Genomic DNA, 21425 nt, shown 5'->3' with positions numbered 1-21425 from the left:
CACCAATAAGGTTTTATGAACCATAGTTCACTATTGAACTTAAGCATATATATCGCATGCTTTCAAAATTTCAGATCACGTGACATTTCAATCATATCATATAAAAGCATATTATTCTATGCATCATATCATTGCCACCGGGGGCATTGCATTTTCCAAATCTAACCTTGAAGCATGAGTTCTATACAATGTGATCCTGTATATATCAAGAATCAACTAAACCTCAAGATACGTAACTTATACGTAGTTTGAGTTATGCGCACAGGACTCAAATCATATATGTATCTAAGATATTCAGATCATTTCATCATTTCATGAGCATTGATAATTCTTACATTACATCATATTCGATTATTTTGACATGAAACACACACACATATCCACTAAGAAATTTAGTCAGATATCCATGATACATACATCAATCACGCAATGCAAGTATGCTAGATTCATTCAGACAATCATAATACAATCATCTATAATGAAACTATGTAGGCGTGATCCATTCACCTAGTAGGTCGATACTAATGATTTGTAGGCATGATAAGTTAACAACCTAAAAGTTAATCATTTGTAGGCGTGATGTGTCATTCATCTAATAGGTCAAAATTAATCATTTGTAGGCGTGAATTCACCTATATGCTAATATGAGCATCACAATAAAAGAAGTAATATGACCAATAACAAAATAAATTATACTCACAGAGCGATTGCAGGGTGTGACACGATCGTGATCTTTGATTTATTGTTTTCAGGCTCTAATATCATAACTGTAACGCCCTGAAATTTCAACTCAAATTTTTGAAGATTTTTTTTTTAATAACAGCGGAAACAACTAATACTATGAGGTTAAGCATTCTGGAACATTACAGTAGAGAGTAAGCCAAAACGTTTATTGCATTTCACTATCAATGAATAATAACATCAGAATCTTAATGAGATAAAAATGAACTCAAACTATCCCGGGAACAATAAATCCAAAATCTCGATCAGCACCCCATCCCGCAATCGCTCATAACTCTATTCTTCACCTGAAAAATGGTAAATTTATAGGAATTAGACTACAACTGTCTAAGTAGGTAATTACTATAATTTTTCTTGCAGGTATATCATGTGTCAAGTATGTGATGTGAGTGCCGTGTGTGATTTTCAGCATATACAAGAATAAGTAAAGATCTACGCTACGACAGTCAACAATTTATCAGAAGCTAACTGGCAGGTAACATCATTATCGACATTTAAATATCTCATAACCACAAATTCCATTGAATGTTAAAAGTAAATGACCACATTTCAAAAATAACTATTTATGGGTACGATTATAAATTTGTCACTACCTACTCAGATATGATACCTAAGATGATCTAATTCAAATGTTTATCTTTAATTATCTCGCGGGTACACGCAGGCCAAGGCAACTATTTCAGAAGAGAACATTCGGAGGTTCATTATTCATTGGTGTTTTATTAACCCGAACATTCTAACTGAAACTGTAAATCCTAAGGGAGCGGCCAGTGACCGAAAGAACTTCCCAAAGGGCCAAAACCAAAACATGATTATCCCTAACTTCTGCAGAAGAACAAAGAGCTACCATCTAGGACACATTGGTAGTCCGGGTCTCCCCCCAACTCCGAGGACTGGGGACCAACAAACTATTTTTGCTTGAAACACAAAACACATGTCCCCAGAGTTTTGTACCACCTACCATCTCCAAGGTAAGCCCGAATCTGAGTGGGTTAATCTTTTCATTTATTTAAATTACCCAAAGTACAGGGGCATTTTCCCAAACTACCTCCTACTATCATATTAGTAGGTCCCCAACCTTAGTCATTTTACCAAAGCATACACATCCCAATTTTTTTTTATATTGATTGCACAAACTCACTCAGAGTGCTCCGGTACCTTTAAACCAGTCGGGCAAAGTATCTCAAATTATTTGTGGAAGTACCTACATTTTATAAGGTAGTGTGATCACATTACCCCATTAGTCTATTTTAGACTCATGCCCAATTGAGGCAATCTCTTGTACGTGTATACCATATAGGTCATAAAACACAGTCACATCACCACCTGTGCACATGGGGCATCACATTGGTACCTTTGACCCTATGCTCACTCATAAGACGAAGCCTGTGCATGCACCATTTGTTTGTTTGTTTGTTTGTTTTTGTAGCCAGAGGCATATAAATGTTATGCATAATTTTCATGTCATTGCAATGTTGCAATTGTGAATAGCAGGCATCCATTGTTACTAACATGTGTAATGAAAAGAGGCGGAAGCACCAATAGGGCAAAAAGTCACTCTTTAAGAGTGACTACAAGAGCCAAGAACACAAACACCAAATGTGCACACACAAAAACTCACAAATATAGAAAATGACTTAAAGTCATAAGTTGGATTTATTGAAGAAAGGAAGAGAAGGGTGTAAAAACCCATACTTACAAGAGGAGAATACCTCCTCTATTTATAGAGGAGGGAGGCTCTAAAAAGGAACCACAAGTGGGCTCCCTTGTAGACGTTGGGAGCCCCAACGGTCAGAAATCTGACCGTTGGAGCCCCAACGACTACAAGTGTGGGGCCCCTTGTGGTCATTATAAAAGAAAAAAATAAAAGAAAAAAAAGTAAAAGAAAAAAGGAAAAAGTAAGAAAAGAAAATAGAAAAATACATTGGTGGTTTTACAATAATACCCCTATCGGGTATTTCACTAAAAAGAAGAAATAGTATATATACATATATGTATATATATACTTATATATACGGATGTATATATATATATAAGTATATGTATATATATACATATTTTAACACGCCCCCTCAAACTTTACAGGGAGAAGACCGAAAGTTTGCTAAGGAGGAACATAAATCGTGGAGTTGGAAGCGCCTTGGTGAAGAAGTCAGCTAGTTGATACTCTGAAGTGACATGACAATGTGATGGTCCCTTTGAGATATTCGTCTCGAACATAATGGCAATCCATCTCGATATGCTTGGTCCGCTCATGAAAGGTGTGATTGCTGGCAATGTATATCGCACTCTTGTTATCACAACAGAGCTTGGTGGGAGTGGAAATGGAAACGCCCATGTCACCAAGAAGACTTCTGAGCCATACAATTTTCATAGTTGTCATCGCCATAGCCCGATATTCAGCTTCAGTAGATGATAAGAAGACCTTCTGCTGCTTCTTGCATCTCCACGAGATGAGAGATTCACCTAAAAAAATACAAAGACCCGTAATTGAGATACGATCATTGGGATTTTCTCCCCAGTCAGCATCAATAAAAGCAATCAATTCAAGAGATGAGGAAGAGGATAAGAAGAGTCCCTTGGAGATGGTATTTTTGATATATCGCACAATTCTCATTACAACCGCCATATGAACCGTGGTAGGTGCATGCTGAAACTGACTTGCTGAATGAACCGCATGAGCTATGTCAGGACGGGTAATGGATAGATAGGTGAGGGATCCAATTAATTGACGGTAGGGAGTTGGATCTTCAAGGAGAACACCATCTTCAAGTCTTAGTTTTGCATTGATAACTTCGGGAGTCTCAACTTTCTTTTCATCAGATATTCCTGATTTGGTACAAATTTCTGCCGCTAACTTCATTTGAGATAAGATGTATCCTCGTGCGGAATAAGCCACTTCAATTCCTAAAAAATATCTCAAATAACCAAGGTCAGACATATCAAAAGTATCTTTTAGTATAGACTTAACATCATTTACTCCCTTTTTGTCATTCCCAGTGATGATCATATCATCAACATACAACAGAAGCATAATAATGGAGTCACCTGTCCTTTTGACAAAAAGAGCAGTGTCAGTATAGCAAGAAGAAAAGCCTAAATTGACTAATACATTACTAAACCTGTCATACCAAGCTTTAGGAGCTTGCTTAAGTCCATATAAAGCCTTTTTTAATTTTAAAACTTTTCCATTTAAATTCATACCTGGAGGTGGTTCCATATAAACTTCTTCATTTAAATTACCATTCAAGAAGGCATTTTTAACGTCAAGTTGAAAGATGGGCCATTTTTTAACAGAAGCTATAGCAATAAGGGCTCGAACACTAATCATTCGAGCAACTGGGGCAAAAGTTTCATCATAGTCTACCCCATACTCTTGGGCATAACCTTTGGCTACCAACCTAGCCTTATATCTTTCTAATGAACCATCACTCTTAGTTTTTACTTTAAACACCCATCTACATCCAGTGGGTTTCTTGCCATTTGGAGGATCAATGATTTCCCAAGTTTGCGCCTTTTTAAGGGCATTAAGTTCAAGCTCCATAGCTTCGTTCCAATGATCATATTGTTTAGCATCATTATAATGAGATGGTTCATGAAAGGAGTGAAGAGCAAGAAGACATGCTCGATAGTTAGGGGAAAAAGAGTCATAAGAAACAAATCTATTTGGAATCTTAGGAATGCGATTTGATCTTCTTTGAGAGGTTTCTTCTATCGACTCACTTTGAGAAAATCTTTCAAGGGCACAAGGAGGATTTCTTTCATTCCTTCTAGAGTAGACTTGTATTTGTCTTGAAGCATTTTCTTCTAAGTTTTGATCATTATTTGGATGTTCAACAAGATCTTCATTAAGAGGTTCATTAAGATCAATATGATCATCTATGATGCTTTCTTGAGGTAACAAGTCAAATAAAAAGGAATACTCAATATTTTCATTTGGTTGATGCGAAAAACCATTTTCTTTTTCGAGGAATGTGACGTCTTTTGAGATATAAAGTTTATTATTAAGTATGTCAAAACATCGATATCCTTTTTGTTTTTCGCCATATTCCAAAAAAATACATTCAATAGCCCTAGGAGAAAGTTTATCATTTTTGCGAGTTAAAACAAAGCATTTACATCCAAAAATTCTTAATCTTTTATAATCGAGAGACATATTGTAAAGTTTTTCAAATGGAGAAAGATTTTTCAAAGAGGATGAAGGGATTCTATTGATGAGATATGTTGAAGTTAGAACCGCTTCGGCCCAAAAGGATTTTGGGATATTTTTTGAAATCAATAATGTTCTTGTAGTTTCTATTATGTGCCTATGCTTTCTTTCCGCAAGACCATTTTGTTGCGGAGTGTTGGGACAAGAACGTTGATGACAAATTCCATTTTCTTTTAAGTAATTTTGAAAATCATTAGACATATATTCACCTCCCGAATCAGACCTAAGAATAGATAGATTTCCCAAAAAATGATTTTTAACCATTGCATGAAATTCTTTAAAGAAAGAGAAGACTTCAGATTTGCGACTTAGGAAGTATATCCACGTAAATCTAGTGAAGTCATCAATAAAGACCACATAATACGAAAAACCTCCTTTAGATAAAATTGGAGAAGGTCCCCACACATCGGAATGAACAAGTTCAAATGGCCGAGTGGCAAAATAACTTCTTTGAGGAAACGGAGTAGCTTTAGATTTCCCAAAAATGCAATCTTTACAAGTCATGTGATTGTCTTTACAAGTATTGTTCAAAAAAGGGAAAAGAGACATTTTTACAAAATTTGGATGACCAAGTCTCTCATGCCAAATTCCAATACTTTTGTCTTTAACAAGATTGCAAGATGACTTAGATGAAAGCGTCAAAAAGTCCATAAAATAGATATCACCCCTTCTATGGCCTTGCCCAATCAGCTTCCCTGACTGGAGATCCTGCACGATGCAATCTTTAGGTGAGAAAGAGACTTGGCATCCATGGTCGGTGATTTGGAAAACGGAAAAGAGATTTAAATTAATTTTTGGAACAACTCTTACTTTAGGAACAAAAAAATTTTGAGAATTTTTGAAGTCAAGTGTTCCAATACTTTCAATTTTTAATGACGTTCCATCGGCCGTTGAAACATAGGAGGACATGGGTTCGGAAAAAACATTTGAAAGAGAGTTTTTATGAGATGTCATATGAAAGGAAGCACCAGAGTCTAGTATCCACATACCTGGAGGTGATGAAGAGTAGGCGATGGCGGCTCCGGATGTTGAAGGAGAAGACTTGAGAAAGTGTTGGAGAACTTCGGAGATATGATTAAGAGTTTCTTTGATATCTCCTTCTTTGGTACTTTCTTCCTTCTTTGGAGAATTTTCTCCAACCGCGGCAACCTTTCCTTTAAGCTTTGGACAAACCGGTCTAATGTGCCCCGGTTCATTACAATAGTGGCATATGATTCCCTTTCTAGGCCCATTGATATTTTTGTTAAAGTGGGGAGGTCTATATGCTTTAACATTTGATCCGGGCCTATTAATGGCCAAAACCTCATCATTCCTAATGCTCAAGCCAAGTCGAGCTTCTTCTTGACATACCTCGGCAAGAGCATCTTCAATAGGTAGGGCTTTGCTTCTATGGAGGAGAGATGCCCTCACTTGTTCAAATTCCGGTCGAAGTCCATGAAGGAATTGAAAAAAGTGCTCCTTTTCAATTTGTTCCCTTCTTAGTTCAATATCTTGTGGAGCAACCCATTTGGGCTCAAGAAGGGCAAGCTCATCCCAAAGAGGGGTTAGAGAGCTAAAATAGTCCCGGACACTCATATCCATTTGTTTGGTGGAACGAATTTTTTCTTGACAAAAGAATTGCCGAGCTGTTAAAATGTAAAACTGTACATATATGTATATATAATAATATTATATTATTATATATATATATAAATACATTTTTAATTTCTTTCTTTTCTGTATTTTTTTTCCTTTATTTTTATTTTTTGTCTTTATGTCATCTAGTTCAGTTTGAACTAGAATGACTGTTGCTAGTCAAGTCCTGTCCAGACTTGACTAGCAATAGAGCTGTTGGACTGACACAGTCCAACAGCTCTTAATAGAGTTGTTGGACTGACACATTCCAACAGCTCTAAATAGAGCTGTTGGACTGTGCCCAACAGCTCTATTGAGTCCTCTTTCAGCTGTGTATATAAAGGGGTGCAACCCCTCTTGTATTTCACTCCAATGCTTCTTAAGCAATTGGTTTTTCATATCAATAAAGAATACATTTTTATTTTTATTTTGTTTCCAGTTATACCCTTTTTAAGGGTTATGCTTTAGTGTCATTCTTGACACTTGCTCTTGTTAATCAAAGCTCGTGTTTCGAAGATCCCCATTTCATTTCATGGTATCAAAGCCGCGGAAGTACTAAATCTTGAGGAAAAGCTGCCTCGGTTTCCGTGCCCGTTTGCAAAAGTGTTCGCCACTTGAAGAGAAGTGTTTTATCACTTCATTGGAGAAGATTTCACATCTTGTTGTATTGTTTTTTTTTTTCTTTCTTTCTCATTTTCCTTCTTGTTTCTCTTTTATCCCTATTCTTTCTCTCCTTGTAATCGATGGATGACAATGATAAAGTCACCATCATGCCTATGAAACTAAGCGATACGAACTATGTAACATGGGCTTCAATCATGAAGCACCATATATGGGGAAAAGGCTTATGGGGGATTGTGGATGGTTCCGATTCGGAACCTAAGCTATCTCTTACTAAAAAGGAGGGAGATAAAGACGTCCCTCTATCGGAAGAAGAGAAAATCAAGGCTATTGCCTCATACGAGAAGAAATGGAAAGAATGGAGAATATCTCATGCGAATATAATGTCATGGCTTATCAATAGCGTTGACATTAAAAAATGCTCAAGTCTTGCCAAATTTGATCATGCCGATAAGGCATGGGAATACCTTAAGAATATGTATTCCCTTAAAGATATTGCACACGTGTGCAACCTCCAAGAAAAAGTTCGAATGATGACACAAGGAGACAAAACTATTCGTGAATATTACAATGGGTTGTCCGAACTTTGGGAAGAACTTTCCCTTTTAGAACCAAAGTGGCATTGTGCCGAAGACATCGAGCTTCGTCAGAAACAACTCGATGTTGAACATTTTTACCAGTTTATCACTGGATTAAGGCCGGAATTTGAAACCACTAAATCGGCCCTACTTCACCGGGGAAAAATTCCTTCTATTGTTGAAACTATTGAAGAGTTAACAATGAAAGAAAATCGTCTCCGGAAAGGTTCTTTAAAAATTGAAGATGATTCCGTTTTAGCCGTGTCTAGACCAGGGAATCATGTTCGATCATATAGGCCTCCTCACTTTAACCGACAAAATGGTGACTATGATAAGAAGAAAGTTATTTGTCATCACTGTCATGAACCGGGACACTACAGGCCACAATGTCCCAAACTTAAGGAGCTGAGAGAAAAAAGAGCTGCAATTGCTGGATCGGAGCCTAAAGATCAGGATGCACCAGTTTCCCTGGCCCAACTAATGGAGATCCTTCAGCCTCTCATCAAAGGTGCCTCTTCCTCATCTGAAGCTTCAACCGGCGCAGCAGCCTCATCTTTTTCTGATTTAGGTAAAATTTCTTGGCTTCTTGACTCTGGTGCATCTTTTCATATGACCCCAAATAATCAAAGTCTATCCAAATGTGTTAAAAATAAAACAAGTGTGTCAAAGGTCTTTACTGCTGATGGGACTTCTCTTGAAATAGAAGGAATAGGAGATTTTGAAAAAATTTATAAAACAAAAAAAATTTTTATTCCAGAAATTAGACATGTTCCCAAATTAAATTTAAATCTTTTATCTGTATCTCAAATTTCTGATTATGGGTGTAATATTTCTTTTTCTTCTCATGGTTATTGGGTACAGGATCGCCAGTCAGGCAAGCTGATTGGGGAAGGCTATAGAGAAGGAGGACTCTATTACATGGATTTTTTGGAAATGCCGAAGAAAGCTTTTTGTTATAATATTCAAAAAATAGAGTTGGAACTGTGGCATAAGAGACTTGGTCACCCACATATAGCCAAAATCCAACATTTTCCAAATCTAGGGAAATTTTGTAACTCTGAATCATTTGATTGTAAAGATTGTATTCTCGGCAAAATGAAAAGATTACCATTTCAGAACAGAACCTTTTTCTCTTCAAGACCACTTGAATTAATACACTCGGATGTTTGGGGTCCTGCACCAGTAATTTCTAAAGGAGGATTTGTTTACTATGTTATTTTTGTCGATGATTTCTCCCGACATACGTGGATGTACTTTCTCAAACATAAGTCTGAAGTATTTTCATACTTTCAAACTTTTCATAATATGGTTAAAAACAAATTTCAAAATGATATTACTATTTTTCGCACAGATTCAGGGGGAGAGTTTTTATCCACAGATTTTCAAAATTATCTTAAATTGCATGGCATCACACATCAAAGATCTTGTCCTTATACACCTCAACAAAATGGACTGGCAGAACGAAAACATCGCCATATTATAGAAACCACTAGAACTTTATTAATAGCAAATCAAGTCCCTAAAGACTTTTGGGCAGAAGCTGCCTTAACTGCCACCTATCTCATTAATAGGATGCCATCTTCTTCGTTACAAAATATCACTCCCATTGAAAAACTTATGAACATTTCTCCAGACTACTCTAGATTAAGAATATTTGGGTGCAAATGTTTCATATTTACTGACAAAAATGATAAACTTTCCCCTCGTGCGATTCCTTGTGCCTTTTTAGGATATGCTGAAAACCAGAAAGGTTATAGATGTTTTGACTTCAAAAATAATAAACTATATGTGTCTAGAAATGTTTCCTTTCTTGAAAAGGAGAGCTTCTTTGATTTTAGAAAATTAAAAGACGTCACTGAGTACTCCTTTTTGCTAGATCTAACATCAACATCTGATGAATATGACCTTGATTGTAACTTTGATGATGATCCAAGAATTATTGATCTTAATGTTGAAAATGAAGAAGTTCATAGAGATACTAGTATTCAATATTCCAGGCGACAAGAGTCTAATACTCCATGTGCACTTGAGAAATATTCTAACATTCCAACTAGACAATCATCCCGAATCTCGAGGCCTCCAGAAAAGTTTGTATCATACGAGTCTTTCTCACCCACATATAGGGCAGTTATTGCATTAATTCACTCATATGAAGAACCATCCACATATTTTCAAGCAAAAAATGATATCAAATGGATAGAAGCCATGAAAGTTGAATTAGATGCACTTGAAAAGGCTTCTACTTGGAATATTCAAGATCTTCCTCCAGGGAAGAAAACTATAGGATGTCGATGGGTTTATAAAATTAAAACCAAGAGTGATGGTACTCTTGAAAGATATAAAGCCCGTTTAGTAGCCAAAGGTTATGCCCAAGAATATGGGATTGATTATGAAGAAACCTTTGCTCCGGTGGCTCGTATGACTACTGTCCGAACCTTAATTGCCTTAGCTTCTATCAAAAAATGGTCTATTTTTCAAATGGATGTCAAAAATGCTTTTTTAAATGGAAAGCTAGTTGAAGAAGTATATATGGAACCCCCTCCTGGTCTAAGTATTCCTAAGGGTAAAGTCCTTCGCTTAGAAAAAGCTCTTTATGGACTTAAACAAGCACCAAAAGCTTGGTATGATAGGTTTAGTCGTGTTATGATTGATATTGGTTTTCAATTCTGTTTAACTGACACTGCTTTGTTTATTAAGAATTCTGATGCAGGGATCATTGTGCTTCTTCTCTATGTGGATGATATGATCATCACCGGAAGCGATAAACAGGGAGTTGAAACAATCAAAATACTTCTTAAATCTCATTTTGAAATGACTGATTTGAGCTTGTTGAGATATTTTTTAGGCATTGAAGTTGCTTATTCTCCTAGAGGATATTTATTATCTCAGACTAAATTTGCTTTTGATATTGTTTTCAGGTCTGGTATTACTGATGATAAGAAAGTTGACACTCCAGAAGTTGTTAATGTTAAAATGAAGATTGATGATGGAGAACTTCTTGCAGACCCTACTCCTTACAGACAGCTTGTCGGGGCACTTTCCTATCTATCCATTACCAGACCAGATATAGCACATGATGTTCATACAGCAAGTCAATTTCAACATGCTCCTACTTCTGTTCATATGGGAGCAGTCATGCGTATTATCAGATACATCAAGTCCTCTCTTTCACGAGGATTTTTCTTATCTTCCTCCTCTTCTCTTGATTTAATTGCATATACTGATGCTGATTGGGGAGGTGATCCCAATAACAGACACTCAACCACTGGCTTTTGTGTCTTTTTAGGGGAATCATTAATCTCGTGGAGGCGTAAAAAGCAGCAGAAGGTATCTCTCTCATCCACCGAAGCTGAATACCGAGCCATGGCAACCACGACCATGGAAGTAGTTTGGCTCCGACGACTGCTTGCTGACATGGGAGTTGAAGCAACAAAGACTTCACAAATGTGTTGTGACAACAAAAGTGCGATCTACATTGCCAGTAACAGAACATTCCACGAACGCACCAAACACATCGAAATGGATTGTCACTACGTCAGAGAGGAATATCTACACGGGATAATTGATCTGCCATATGTCACTTCAGAATATCAGTTAGCAAACCTCTTTACAAAGCCTCTCGCTGCTCCCCGATTTTACTTTCTCTTAGACAAACTTTCGGTCATTGTACCGTAAGTTTGAGGGGGAGTGTTAAAATGTAAAACTGTACATATATGTATATATAATAATATTATATTATTATATATATATATAAATACATTTTTAATTTCTTTCTTTTCTGTATTTTTTTTCCTTTATTTTTATTTTTTGTCTTTATGTCATCTAGTTCAGTTTGAACTAGAATGACTGTTGCTAGTCAAGTCCTGTCCAGACTTGACTAGCAATAGAGCTGTTGGACTGACACAGTCCAACAGCTCTTAATAGAGTTGTTGGACTGACACATTCCAACAGCTCTAAATAGAGCTGTTGGACTGTGCCCAACAGCTCTATTGAGTCCTCTTTCAGCTGTGTATATAAAGGGGTGCAGCCCCTCTTGTATTTCACTCCAATGCTTCTTAAGCAATTGGTTTTTCATATCAATAAAGAATACATTTTTATTTTTATTTTGTTTCCAGTTATACCCTTTTTAAGGGTTATGCTTTAGTGTCATTCTTGACACTTGCTCTTGTTAATCAAAGCTCGTGTTTCGAAGATCCCCATTTCATTTCAAAGATCCTTTTGGGTATACATACCCTTAAGGAAAAACCAAGCCTCATTGGCCCTTCTAAACTTGGCAATATTAACATAATTTTTAAGATCTACATTGTTCATAAACCATGCCAAAATTTTGGCATGGTTACTTTCCCAATCCTCGATTTTGGATTGATGTTCATTAATGGCTTTGATGCGCTCATCGCCATCTAAAGCCTTTTCAACTTCATTTTCAATTTTGGTAAGAACAAGAGAGGGTTCGGGAGTAGTTCCCATAACAAAGCCCCAAAGTTTCTTACCTCTTAAATGATTTTCCATAGCGGAGGCCCACATGAGATAGTTGGACCCATTTAACTTGAAAGAGAGCTCTACTTTCGAGTCACGTTCCATCGGCACCAAATATACTTCCTTTCTTCAAAACTTTGAGAGGCACACTTTCCAAGATGACAAAAGAAAAGCCCAATCACCAACCGAGCTCTGATACCATGTAATGAAAAGAGGCGGAAGCAACAATAGGGCAAAAAGTCACTCTTTAAGAGTGACTATAAGAGCCAAGAACACAAACACCAAATGTGCACACACAAAAACTCACAAATATAGAAAATGACTTAAAGTCATAAGTTGGATTTATTGAAGAAAGGAAGAGAAGGGTGTAAAAACCCATACTTACAAGAGGAGAATACCTCCTCTATTTATAGAGGAGGGAGGCTCTAAAAAGGAACCACAAGGGGGCTCCCTTGTAGACGTTGGGAGCCCCAACGGTCAGAAATCTGACCGTTGGAGCCCCAACGACTACAAGTGTGGGGCCCCTTGTGGTCATTACAAAAGAAAAAAATAAAAGAAAAAAAAGTAAAAGAAAAAAGGAAAAAGTAAGAAAAGAAAATAGAAAAATACATTGGTGGTTTTACAATAATACCCCTATCGGGTATTTCACTAAAAAGAAGAAATAGTATATATACATATTTGTATATATATACTTATATATATACGGATGTATATATATATATAAGTATATGTATATATATATATATATACATATTTTAACAACATGATGTACAAATCACTTGCATAGCACACATAATATTAACCTGCATCAATCATTCATATGCAAGTATCCTAGACATGTTTCACATCATACACATACCATTGTAAGAATAACATATCCATAAGCCGGACATCCTAGCATTACAAGCATTAATAAGTTTACTGTGTATCTAACATGATGTACAAATCACTTGCATAGCACACATAATATTAACCTGCATCAATCATTCATATGCAAGTATCCTAGACATGTTTCACATCATACACATACCATTGTAAGAATAACATATCCATAAGCCGGACATCCTAGCATTAATAAGTTTACTGTGTATCTAGATTCAACACGCAGATATATAAAAAAACAAGTTTTTGTGTGCTTGAATCAGCACATCCACAGTCAGTTAAAAAAAACAGTTTGTGTGACAAAATTCATCACTTATAATCAATTTAAGTCAAATTTCTATGTACCTAAATGCAACACACACCCAGTAAATTTTAAACAAGTCCCTGTGTTCTTGACTTCAGCACACAGTAAATTCTAAACAAGTTTATGTGCTTGATTCATAACAGAGATTATCAGGACCCAACTAAAGTTCGACAAAATAAATGAAGGGTGATTCATAACAGAGATTATCAAATTTTATTAACAGGAATTTTTCCTTATCCTGACTAATAAATCAAATAGCCCACCAAAACCCATTCTGCCGCACTTCAAAACATTACACATACGCAAGTCAGGATTTATCTCAGAGAGTTAAAAATTATATGCCCAAATTGAAACACACTTATCAAGTAACTTGTATATTGTAATACACGCAGAACAAGGATTAACGTCTTCCAAGAAATATAATTTAGCACACAGATTTTATTCATTAAAGCGAGATACATGAATAAAACCAAAATATATTTTGCCGCACTTCACAACATTACACTAAGCATGGCGAATTGAAACAGGTATGCAAAATATTATTACCAAGATAGTATGATGCATCTTATAAATATGACATGCTCAAATAATAAAATAGCAAAATGGATCTGAATCGACATCCAACAAACAAAGCCCCAATCCCCATTGGCTATTTGAACAAATTCATGATGCACCGATACATTTGTGGATTATGTTACAAAAATTGTTTCCCAAACCAAAACACGCAAGACAGGAATTTAAACCTTTAATATATATATTTTATTTGTGTGTATACGGCAACACATTACATGCTTGACACAAGGCACATAGCAAATCACAGAATCCTATAGAATCACATTAAAGACCTACATCTCATTGTTATCTTTTTTTTTCTTTTGGGTTCATAGCAGCCGAACCCCCAAATTTGCCGATTTGGTTTTACGGCAACCAAAAGAAAAACACTTCCCGTGACTTGGGGATTTCCAGCACCCCACACCTCGGCTCGACCCACGACACACCATGGAAGAAAGAGAACAGTAATACCCTACCTCTTTCGGTGATTTTCTGACAATCGGAGACTGCTATCGCTAGAAGGTCGGCCGACGTCGATTTCTCCGCTGTCGAGCTCGGGTCGAGAGGGAGAAGGAGGCAGAGGAGGAAAGAGAGTGACGATGGCGGAGGGTTTCCGGGGCGACTTCGATTGTCGACATAAAATCGAAAGAGGAAGAGGACGAGAGAGCTCAGGAGGAAGAGGGGTGTGGGAGGGTGTTTTGTAGGAGGGTGGCCCCTCCCCCGGAAAGGAAGGAAGCAGTTACCCCCTCCTTCCCGGCGGCTGCGCACTCCCCTCCCCTCTTACACTTTCGGCTCGCGTTAGGGTTCACTCAGAACCCTAACGCCCAATTTATCGGGCAACACTGTTTTTATTTTTTATTTATTTTTTACTTAACTCCTTACACGGGGCGCGGCCCGGGTCCAGGTCAGAGACCTGGGATCCAACCGCGTGTTGGATCCGCGTCCCTCTCGCGATGTGGATCTGTAGGTTGGATCCATATGGATCCAATCGTAGATTAATTAAAATTATTTATATATATTTAATATGTGTTTACTATTATATTACTATTATTATTTCTTTCTTTCTTTTCTAATATACGTATATGATATTATATATATGGACCCTAATTGATATGGGTCCCGGATCCGAATCATGGATTCCAGCAAATTATTATAGATCCTACATTAAAACTTTAATTGGATCCATACTACATTTAAATCTCCGAAGTCTAGGATCCAAATGTAGTAATGTGGATCCACCCATCACATATGCTATTACAGACCCCTCTAAAGTGTTATAGGTACAAAAATAGAAATTTTCTCATTAACATTTAATTTAAACTTCGCGGATCCCCTGAATTCTTCCTGGATCCAGTGTCCAATATGACCCTGATATTGAAGATCCAATATTAGAGATCTGATCCATTTGCCTAAAATCCCTTATTTGTTATTAAATTAAAATGTCTGTGATCCGCTATCTAAGATCCGAATGGAAAATCGATGTTCTGAAAAGGGTATTAAGGATCCAACATTGAAGATCCAAATAGGATATCCGAGATCCAATTACGAATAAACAATTAAAAAAATAAAATATCTTTGTACCAGCTTAAGGATATAAATTCGAAGTTTATTTATCTGATAAAAATCACGGGTATTACAGCTGGCTACAAGCTGACTGGATTATAAAATGAAAAAAATGGGTCAAGTTCGAAACTTAGATGACCCATAATCGAAGTACCCAAGTACCAGTGCGAGTACAACATGGATACAGGAGGCTGATAGTACCCATATTACAAAGTATGAAAGTCACACTGAATGTGAATCAAAAGTCCATTAGGAGTAGCGTATACAAATTAATGAAAGACTTAAAGAGTGATGTGAGATCCACAGCTGGACCACTTCAGTCAGAAGGTCTAGTAAATCTTATAAATGTAAATGCCAACAAACTGACATGTGAAGTATGTAATAAAAGCATAAACTGCTTATAAGCATTAATCTGGTTAATGAGCACACTTTGCCACATTGTTTGAATGGAGGTTAGTGAACGAGGGATTATCCTACTAATGGATTCTAGTAGTGGAGAGGAAAGAATGAATTCTTTTGAGGGTCATATTGTTGCATGGTCAATCATTCTTGATTGGTCAACATGGTACAACAACTCTTTGGTGCCTTCTTTGATCATAACACATTATTCTTACCCATCACAGGTTTGATTTGATTGAAAGTGACAGGTTAAGTGGTTTATGTGAAGACTCTGCCATGTGTTTTGAGGCTTTGAGCCAAGGTTCCTAGAAAGAGAAGCAGGATCAGGAAAAGAGTACTTTTCAGGCCCATGTGAAGCAAGTGGGCAGCAAACACAATTTAAATTAAAAAATATGTGGAACAAAAAATTGAAGTTAAAGTGCTTTATTTTAACTTGTCCTACCATACATTATAAAAATAGGTTTTTACATATATAGCAGTCACCAATATTGCTGATGTTTTGAAAATATCATGATAACATCAACATTTTAAACTAAGCCAAAAATATTGTGATATTTTTAAAATATCAGCAAAATATATGTCATGATGTTATTGCTATAATATTGTGAGATATAAGCACGTAAGCAACCTGTTTTTTGCTTCTTCTTTTATTAAAAAAACATTATTTTTAGAGATAAAATTTTGAAAAAATAATCAAAATATTTCCAAGAAAAAAGCAAACCAACCCTCCAAGTTTCATTTGATTTGGTTCAAAAAATTGATAGATTTGATCAGATTTGGGAGTTTTCTTTTCAAATAAGAAAGAAGATGGGAGGAAGGAAGGAAGGAAGAGGAAAAGGAGAAGGAAGGGTGGGAAGAGAAAAAGAAAGAAGAAAGAAGAAAGAAGAAAGAAGAGGAGCTAAGAGGAAAGGAAGGGAAGAAAAAGATAGAGGAAAGAAGAGGAGTGACAGCCAGAGAGGGAAGGGGAAGGAAGAGGTGAAAGGAAGGAAGAAAGGAAGAGATGAAAAAGGGAAAGAGGAAAGATAAGGAAGAAGAAAAAAGAGGGAAGGAGGAAATTTTGGAATTTATCTTAGATTTTTTTCTATTTTTTATAGTTTTATTTAAGTGTTGAATTTTTATTTGAATTTTTTAATTTTCCAAGATTTCTCTGAAAAAAAAATCACTTTTTGAAAAGAAAAAACTTTGAGAAAAAACCCTCGGCGAGAAATTGCCGAGAATGATTGACTATGTTATAAACTTTAACATGCATCTCTTCTTGATAGCTTGTCTTACTGGAATACATTCCTAAACTGTTATTATCTTATTAACTAATTAAAATTAAATAGTAAAACCCATTTTAATTTTGTAAACAAAAAAGTTACTTCCTGTGTGCTTCCTCAGTGCAGATAATGCTTTCAATAAAACTGCTTTTTGAGTATCATATTTGTTTCTTTATACCTAATTTCAGGTAATAATGTAGATTATTTGTTTGTTGTTCCATTTGAAGTCAATATTTAATCTGTTTAACTAGTTTTGTCAAAACCTTGTTCTATTCCAAGTAGTTTCAAGATTGAAATAAGCCCTCTCTTGTCTGCCAAATTATGATGCTGGGGAAGAAGGTTAATAAACAGTTCCATATCTAATGAAAATAAATTCTGTCGAAATGCATGGATAACATGGCTGGATGGTTTAGAGTATTGGATTATCTCAACTGGTCAGTCTTAGGTTTGAAACCCATGGGGGGCATGGTTGAACTAGTTTGTAATAAAATGGAATATTTTGTTGAAGTGGTGATAAGAATTCTGCATTGCTCTAGATGGTTTTCTGCGAATTTTCTCAAGTTGAAAGGCTGACTTTAAGACAATTTCCTTTTGAAACTGAGGTAATTTACAATTAATCAATAGTTGGGCTTATGAATTTCTGCGTTATGCTGTTGTCTGTTGGAATACAGGATTAACTATAGTGACTGTCTTACACAAATTGTTACTTTCTTTTATTTCAGAAATATTCATGGGTTTATGTCTGATTTCTGTTCATTTTCTTACACAACATTTAAATACTTGAAGATAGATGAAGAAACTTGTGCCCTTGTGTTAATTTAAAAAATTTCAGTTTAAGAGTACACTAAGTGGATGACTTGTGTGTTGGATGCATAACCGAAGACCTGTTTCATTGCTTTGGTAGTGGTATGTAATATCAATAGCTAAATACCATTTGCATTGCAAAAGTTAGCTCTGATGGAGATATTTATTATTTGATCTCTTTGTAAGACTTCATATTTGTCATTTCAGTATTATTCAAAAGGCCACTAGTGTCATGGAGGTTTTGCGAGAAGTGTTGGATGCTGTTGACCATCCTGAGGTACAAAATCACTTACCTTTTCAAATGTCTTGGACATTGTGTAAGCAGATGCAGAATTATTTTTAAGTACTACTGGTGTTTCTGTCATCTGCTAAAAAATTTACTATTTTACTTTATAAATTACGTTTTTGTAATCTTATTAATTTAACTGAAAACTGTTGAACCTTTCTTTCCTTCAGCATTCTAGGTTGTCTTATCATGTTTGGACCCACCATATGAGATTCTTCTTCTGCACCTTCTAGTTGCACTTCTTGGTTTGCAGTATCTATCAAATAATTATTGTTCTGTTTTTTTCATAAAATTTGTGGTCAGTTGTGTCTTTAACCAACATTTTGGTTGTATGTTTTTTTCTTTTCTATAGGGAGCAACTAATGAATTCACACTGGATCTTGTGGAACAATGTTCTTTTCAAAAGCAACGAATGATGCATCTGGTAACGACTTCACGGTAAGGCTGTTATCTTCATGTGAAAGATCTTATAGTTTTGGAAATGGATGTAGCATGAGATGTAGACAAGCTCAAACGTATTGAGCTTTAAACAAATGTTCATTGGACGCATGGTCTGACAAGTAGGCTAGTTATTAGGTTCTCTACTTTGGTCACAACTCTGCTTTGGGCTGTGACCTGCAACCTGGTGCTCCCATCATGCTGAATTTCTTTACAGTTTGAATTACCCTACCCTAGTGTACGAGGGACTTAGGGCACTCACAATCCATAATGTGCAACCTATGACCCAGGTGACTAACAAATTTATGTTTCCTGAGAAAAAAAGACCCAGGTGACTAAGCAACAGTAGTTCAGGTCTATGTATGCTCTTTCCTAGTAGGTTGGGTGTAATGTTAAACCATATTTATCTGCTTAGATTATTTGAATCAATTTATTAATTATAAGAAATTAAATCAGTTACAAACTTTATATATATTTATTTATATACATGTAGAGAGAGAGAGAGAGAGAGAGAGAGAGAGAGCAGATGCTAATTTAACATTTGTTTATTTTTCAGCGATGAAAGATTAGTTTCACAAGCAATCGAACTGAATGATCAGTTGCAGAAATTGCTTACAAAACATGATGGACTCCTCTCAGTTCCTAATGCATCCAGTATTGCCGTCAATCATGAAGGAGCAGATGACGAAGAAGCTGATCGCTTGTTTCGAAGGTAAAATTGATTTGCTGACAACTTCAACTAAAACTTCTACCTATTAGCCCACAAGGGCTCTGCTCATATGGTAGGGGAGACTTGTGAATGTCACCAAGTTGACAGGACATCACAAGTTCAAAACCCACAGGTGGCATCCCTTGTCGCAAGGTCGATGCTGGGTGTACTCCGGTGGGCAGGGAGGACCTCGAGGGTTTTACCAACCGGAGGCCAGCCAATGTGCGGTCAGTGATGGGGGGATTTTTCCCTTGGACTACCCCAAAAAATAAAACTGCTACCTATTATCTTTATGTAATGAAAATCTGCTGCATAGGAGAATTAATAATTATCTTCTATTATCATTACTAATCAAGCTATGGTGGTATTAAGTTGTATATTATTAAACCAGAGTTCTACATGACTCCCACACATGATGTCAAGATGTAATAATTTTCATGTTATTATTAAGCCAGTGCTCTGCATGAATCCTACACATAATGTGGAGCCATTTCTGACTTCATTGAAATCCTCCTGCTGGACCACCATCAATCATAACATTATCCTCATGCTGCAGTTACAACCACCAGCATTGCAGGTGCTGTCTGCATTGCTTGGAATCCATCTCTTGAAGAGCTATGAAAAATACTAGTCGTGATGCTACTTTTTCTTTAGAGAAAAAGAGGCCATTTATATGGAAAATAAAGATGACTCCTTTTGAAATGCTTTAGTCGTATCTAATGCAAATGGCTGTCATTTCAAAGTGCATATGCCGATGATTTGATGCATGGCTCAGGGCTCAAGAAGCTTTGCATGGTCTCTACTATCTCCATTGGTGCCCTCAGTGCTCTTTGTTTCGAGTATCTGTTGTCTGCACTAAACACATTCATTGACTGATTTGCATGCACATGATTCTTTTACATATACAAATTTGAATCATGTTTTTTATTCCTTTCTCTGAAACCACCTTCCAGAGCCCGGAAAGGGAAGGCTTGTGCTCATGCTTGGAGGCAAGATCAATCTGAAAACTCATCAAGTTCATCAGATTCCATCTCTTTTGAGAGGCCACTACCTCTGAACAGTGGTTGCAACAAAAGCTGGTCACCTCTAAGAATAGAGCCTCGAGAACCTGCACCACTTGTGATCCCACCTCCGCCGGCAAAACACAAAGAGAGAGAGCTGTTTTTCAAGGAGAAACAGATTGCTGGCTCAGGCACAGTTGGTCAAATGTTAGGTAGTCTATCTCTTCACAGCAGAAATGGCAGTAGCTCACAGAGTGGAAGCACAGAGTTCAGTGACTGAGACAGTTTTGATTGGGTTTCCACTGTGTGATTTGCACGTGCCATAGAGGTGTTTGTACTGATATCATATAAGGCCAGAATCCTTCATCTTATGCAAGAGATCATGGACTGCATATTTTAGCTGCAAAGGAGCTGGAGGTGGCCACCTCCGCAATTCGTGCAAGTTGGCTTTTCGACACTTATGTGAGGTGCATATTGAGAGGGTTGGCTATTCTTTATTGTTCTCATATTACTGACTTATTTGTGATATTTATCAGTTATAATGGTTTAGCTTTAAAACTGACGTAACCACCTGTGCACCATGCTCATGTGCATTCAATATGCCATGTTCCGATTGTGCTCTTGAAAAATTTGATTTCCTCTCTTACGTAGGTTTGTGCCGTGATATTCCTTGAGATATGGACTTCGCTATGATTACGGTCGGTGGTCATGATCTTAGACTACTCCAAGACACGATTTAGGGGCTCATTTTTTTTTATTCTAAACAATCATCAACCATCTCCGAAGTGATATTCAGCTTTGAGCAAGTGTCAACTGGTTCTTGATTTGATGATTGAATTTTATTTTATTGCTCTACTCAACTGCCTATTGTTTAAAGACGTTGTGAAAGAAAAGAAATAATGTGACTTGTTTCTCCATTAGTTCAGCCTCGAGAAAGACGGTGAAGAATTCTGTTGTTACTTAGCTTGAGCAATTCTTGACTGCGTTG

General features: G+C 36.6%; 1 protein-coding gene across 3 annotated transcripts in view; it reads left to right on the top strand.

Annotated features, from left to right (window-relative positions):
• Window positions 1-21004, top strand: part of LOC149838213 (TOM1-like protein 5) — a 64597-nt gene extending 43593 nt beyond the window's left edge. For all 3 annotated transcript variants that reach the window (XM_090006455.1, XM_090006454.1, XM_090006456.1), the window contains 4 exons: window positions 18211-18280; window positions 18642-18727; window positions 19284-19439; window positions 20390-21004. In XM_090006455.1, coding sequence (XP_089862581.1) covers window positions 18211-18280; window positions 18642-18727; window positions 19284-19439; window positions 20390-20717 — 640 coding nt within the window. In that variant the 3' untranslated portion in view covers window positions 20718-21004. The remainder of the gene's footprint in view (window positions 1-18210; window positions 18281-18641; window positions 18728-19283; window positions 19440-20389) is intronic.
• Window positions 21005-21425: the final 421 nt, after the last annotated feature.

This window comes from Nuphar pumila, chromosome 5, assembly GCF_984573655.1.
Source record: "Nuphar pumila chromosome 5, dmNupPumi1.hap1.1, whole genome shotgun sequence".
NCBI lineage: Eukaryota > Viridiplantae > Streptophyta > Magnoliopsida > Nymphaeales > Nymphaeaceae > Nuphar > Nuphar pumila.
This window is presented reverse-complemented; position numbering and strand designations above follow the sequence as displayed.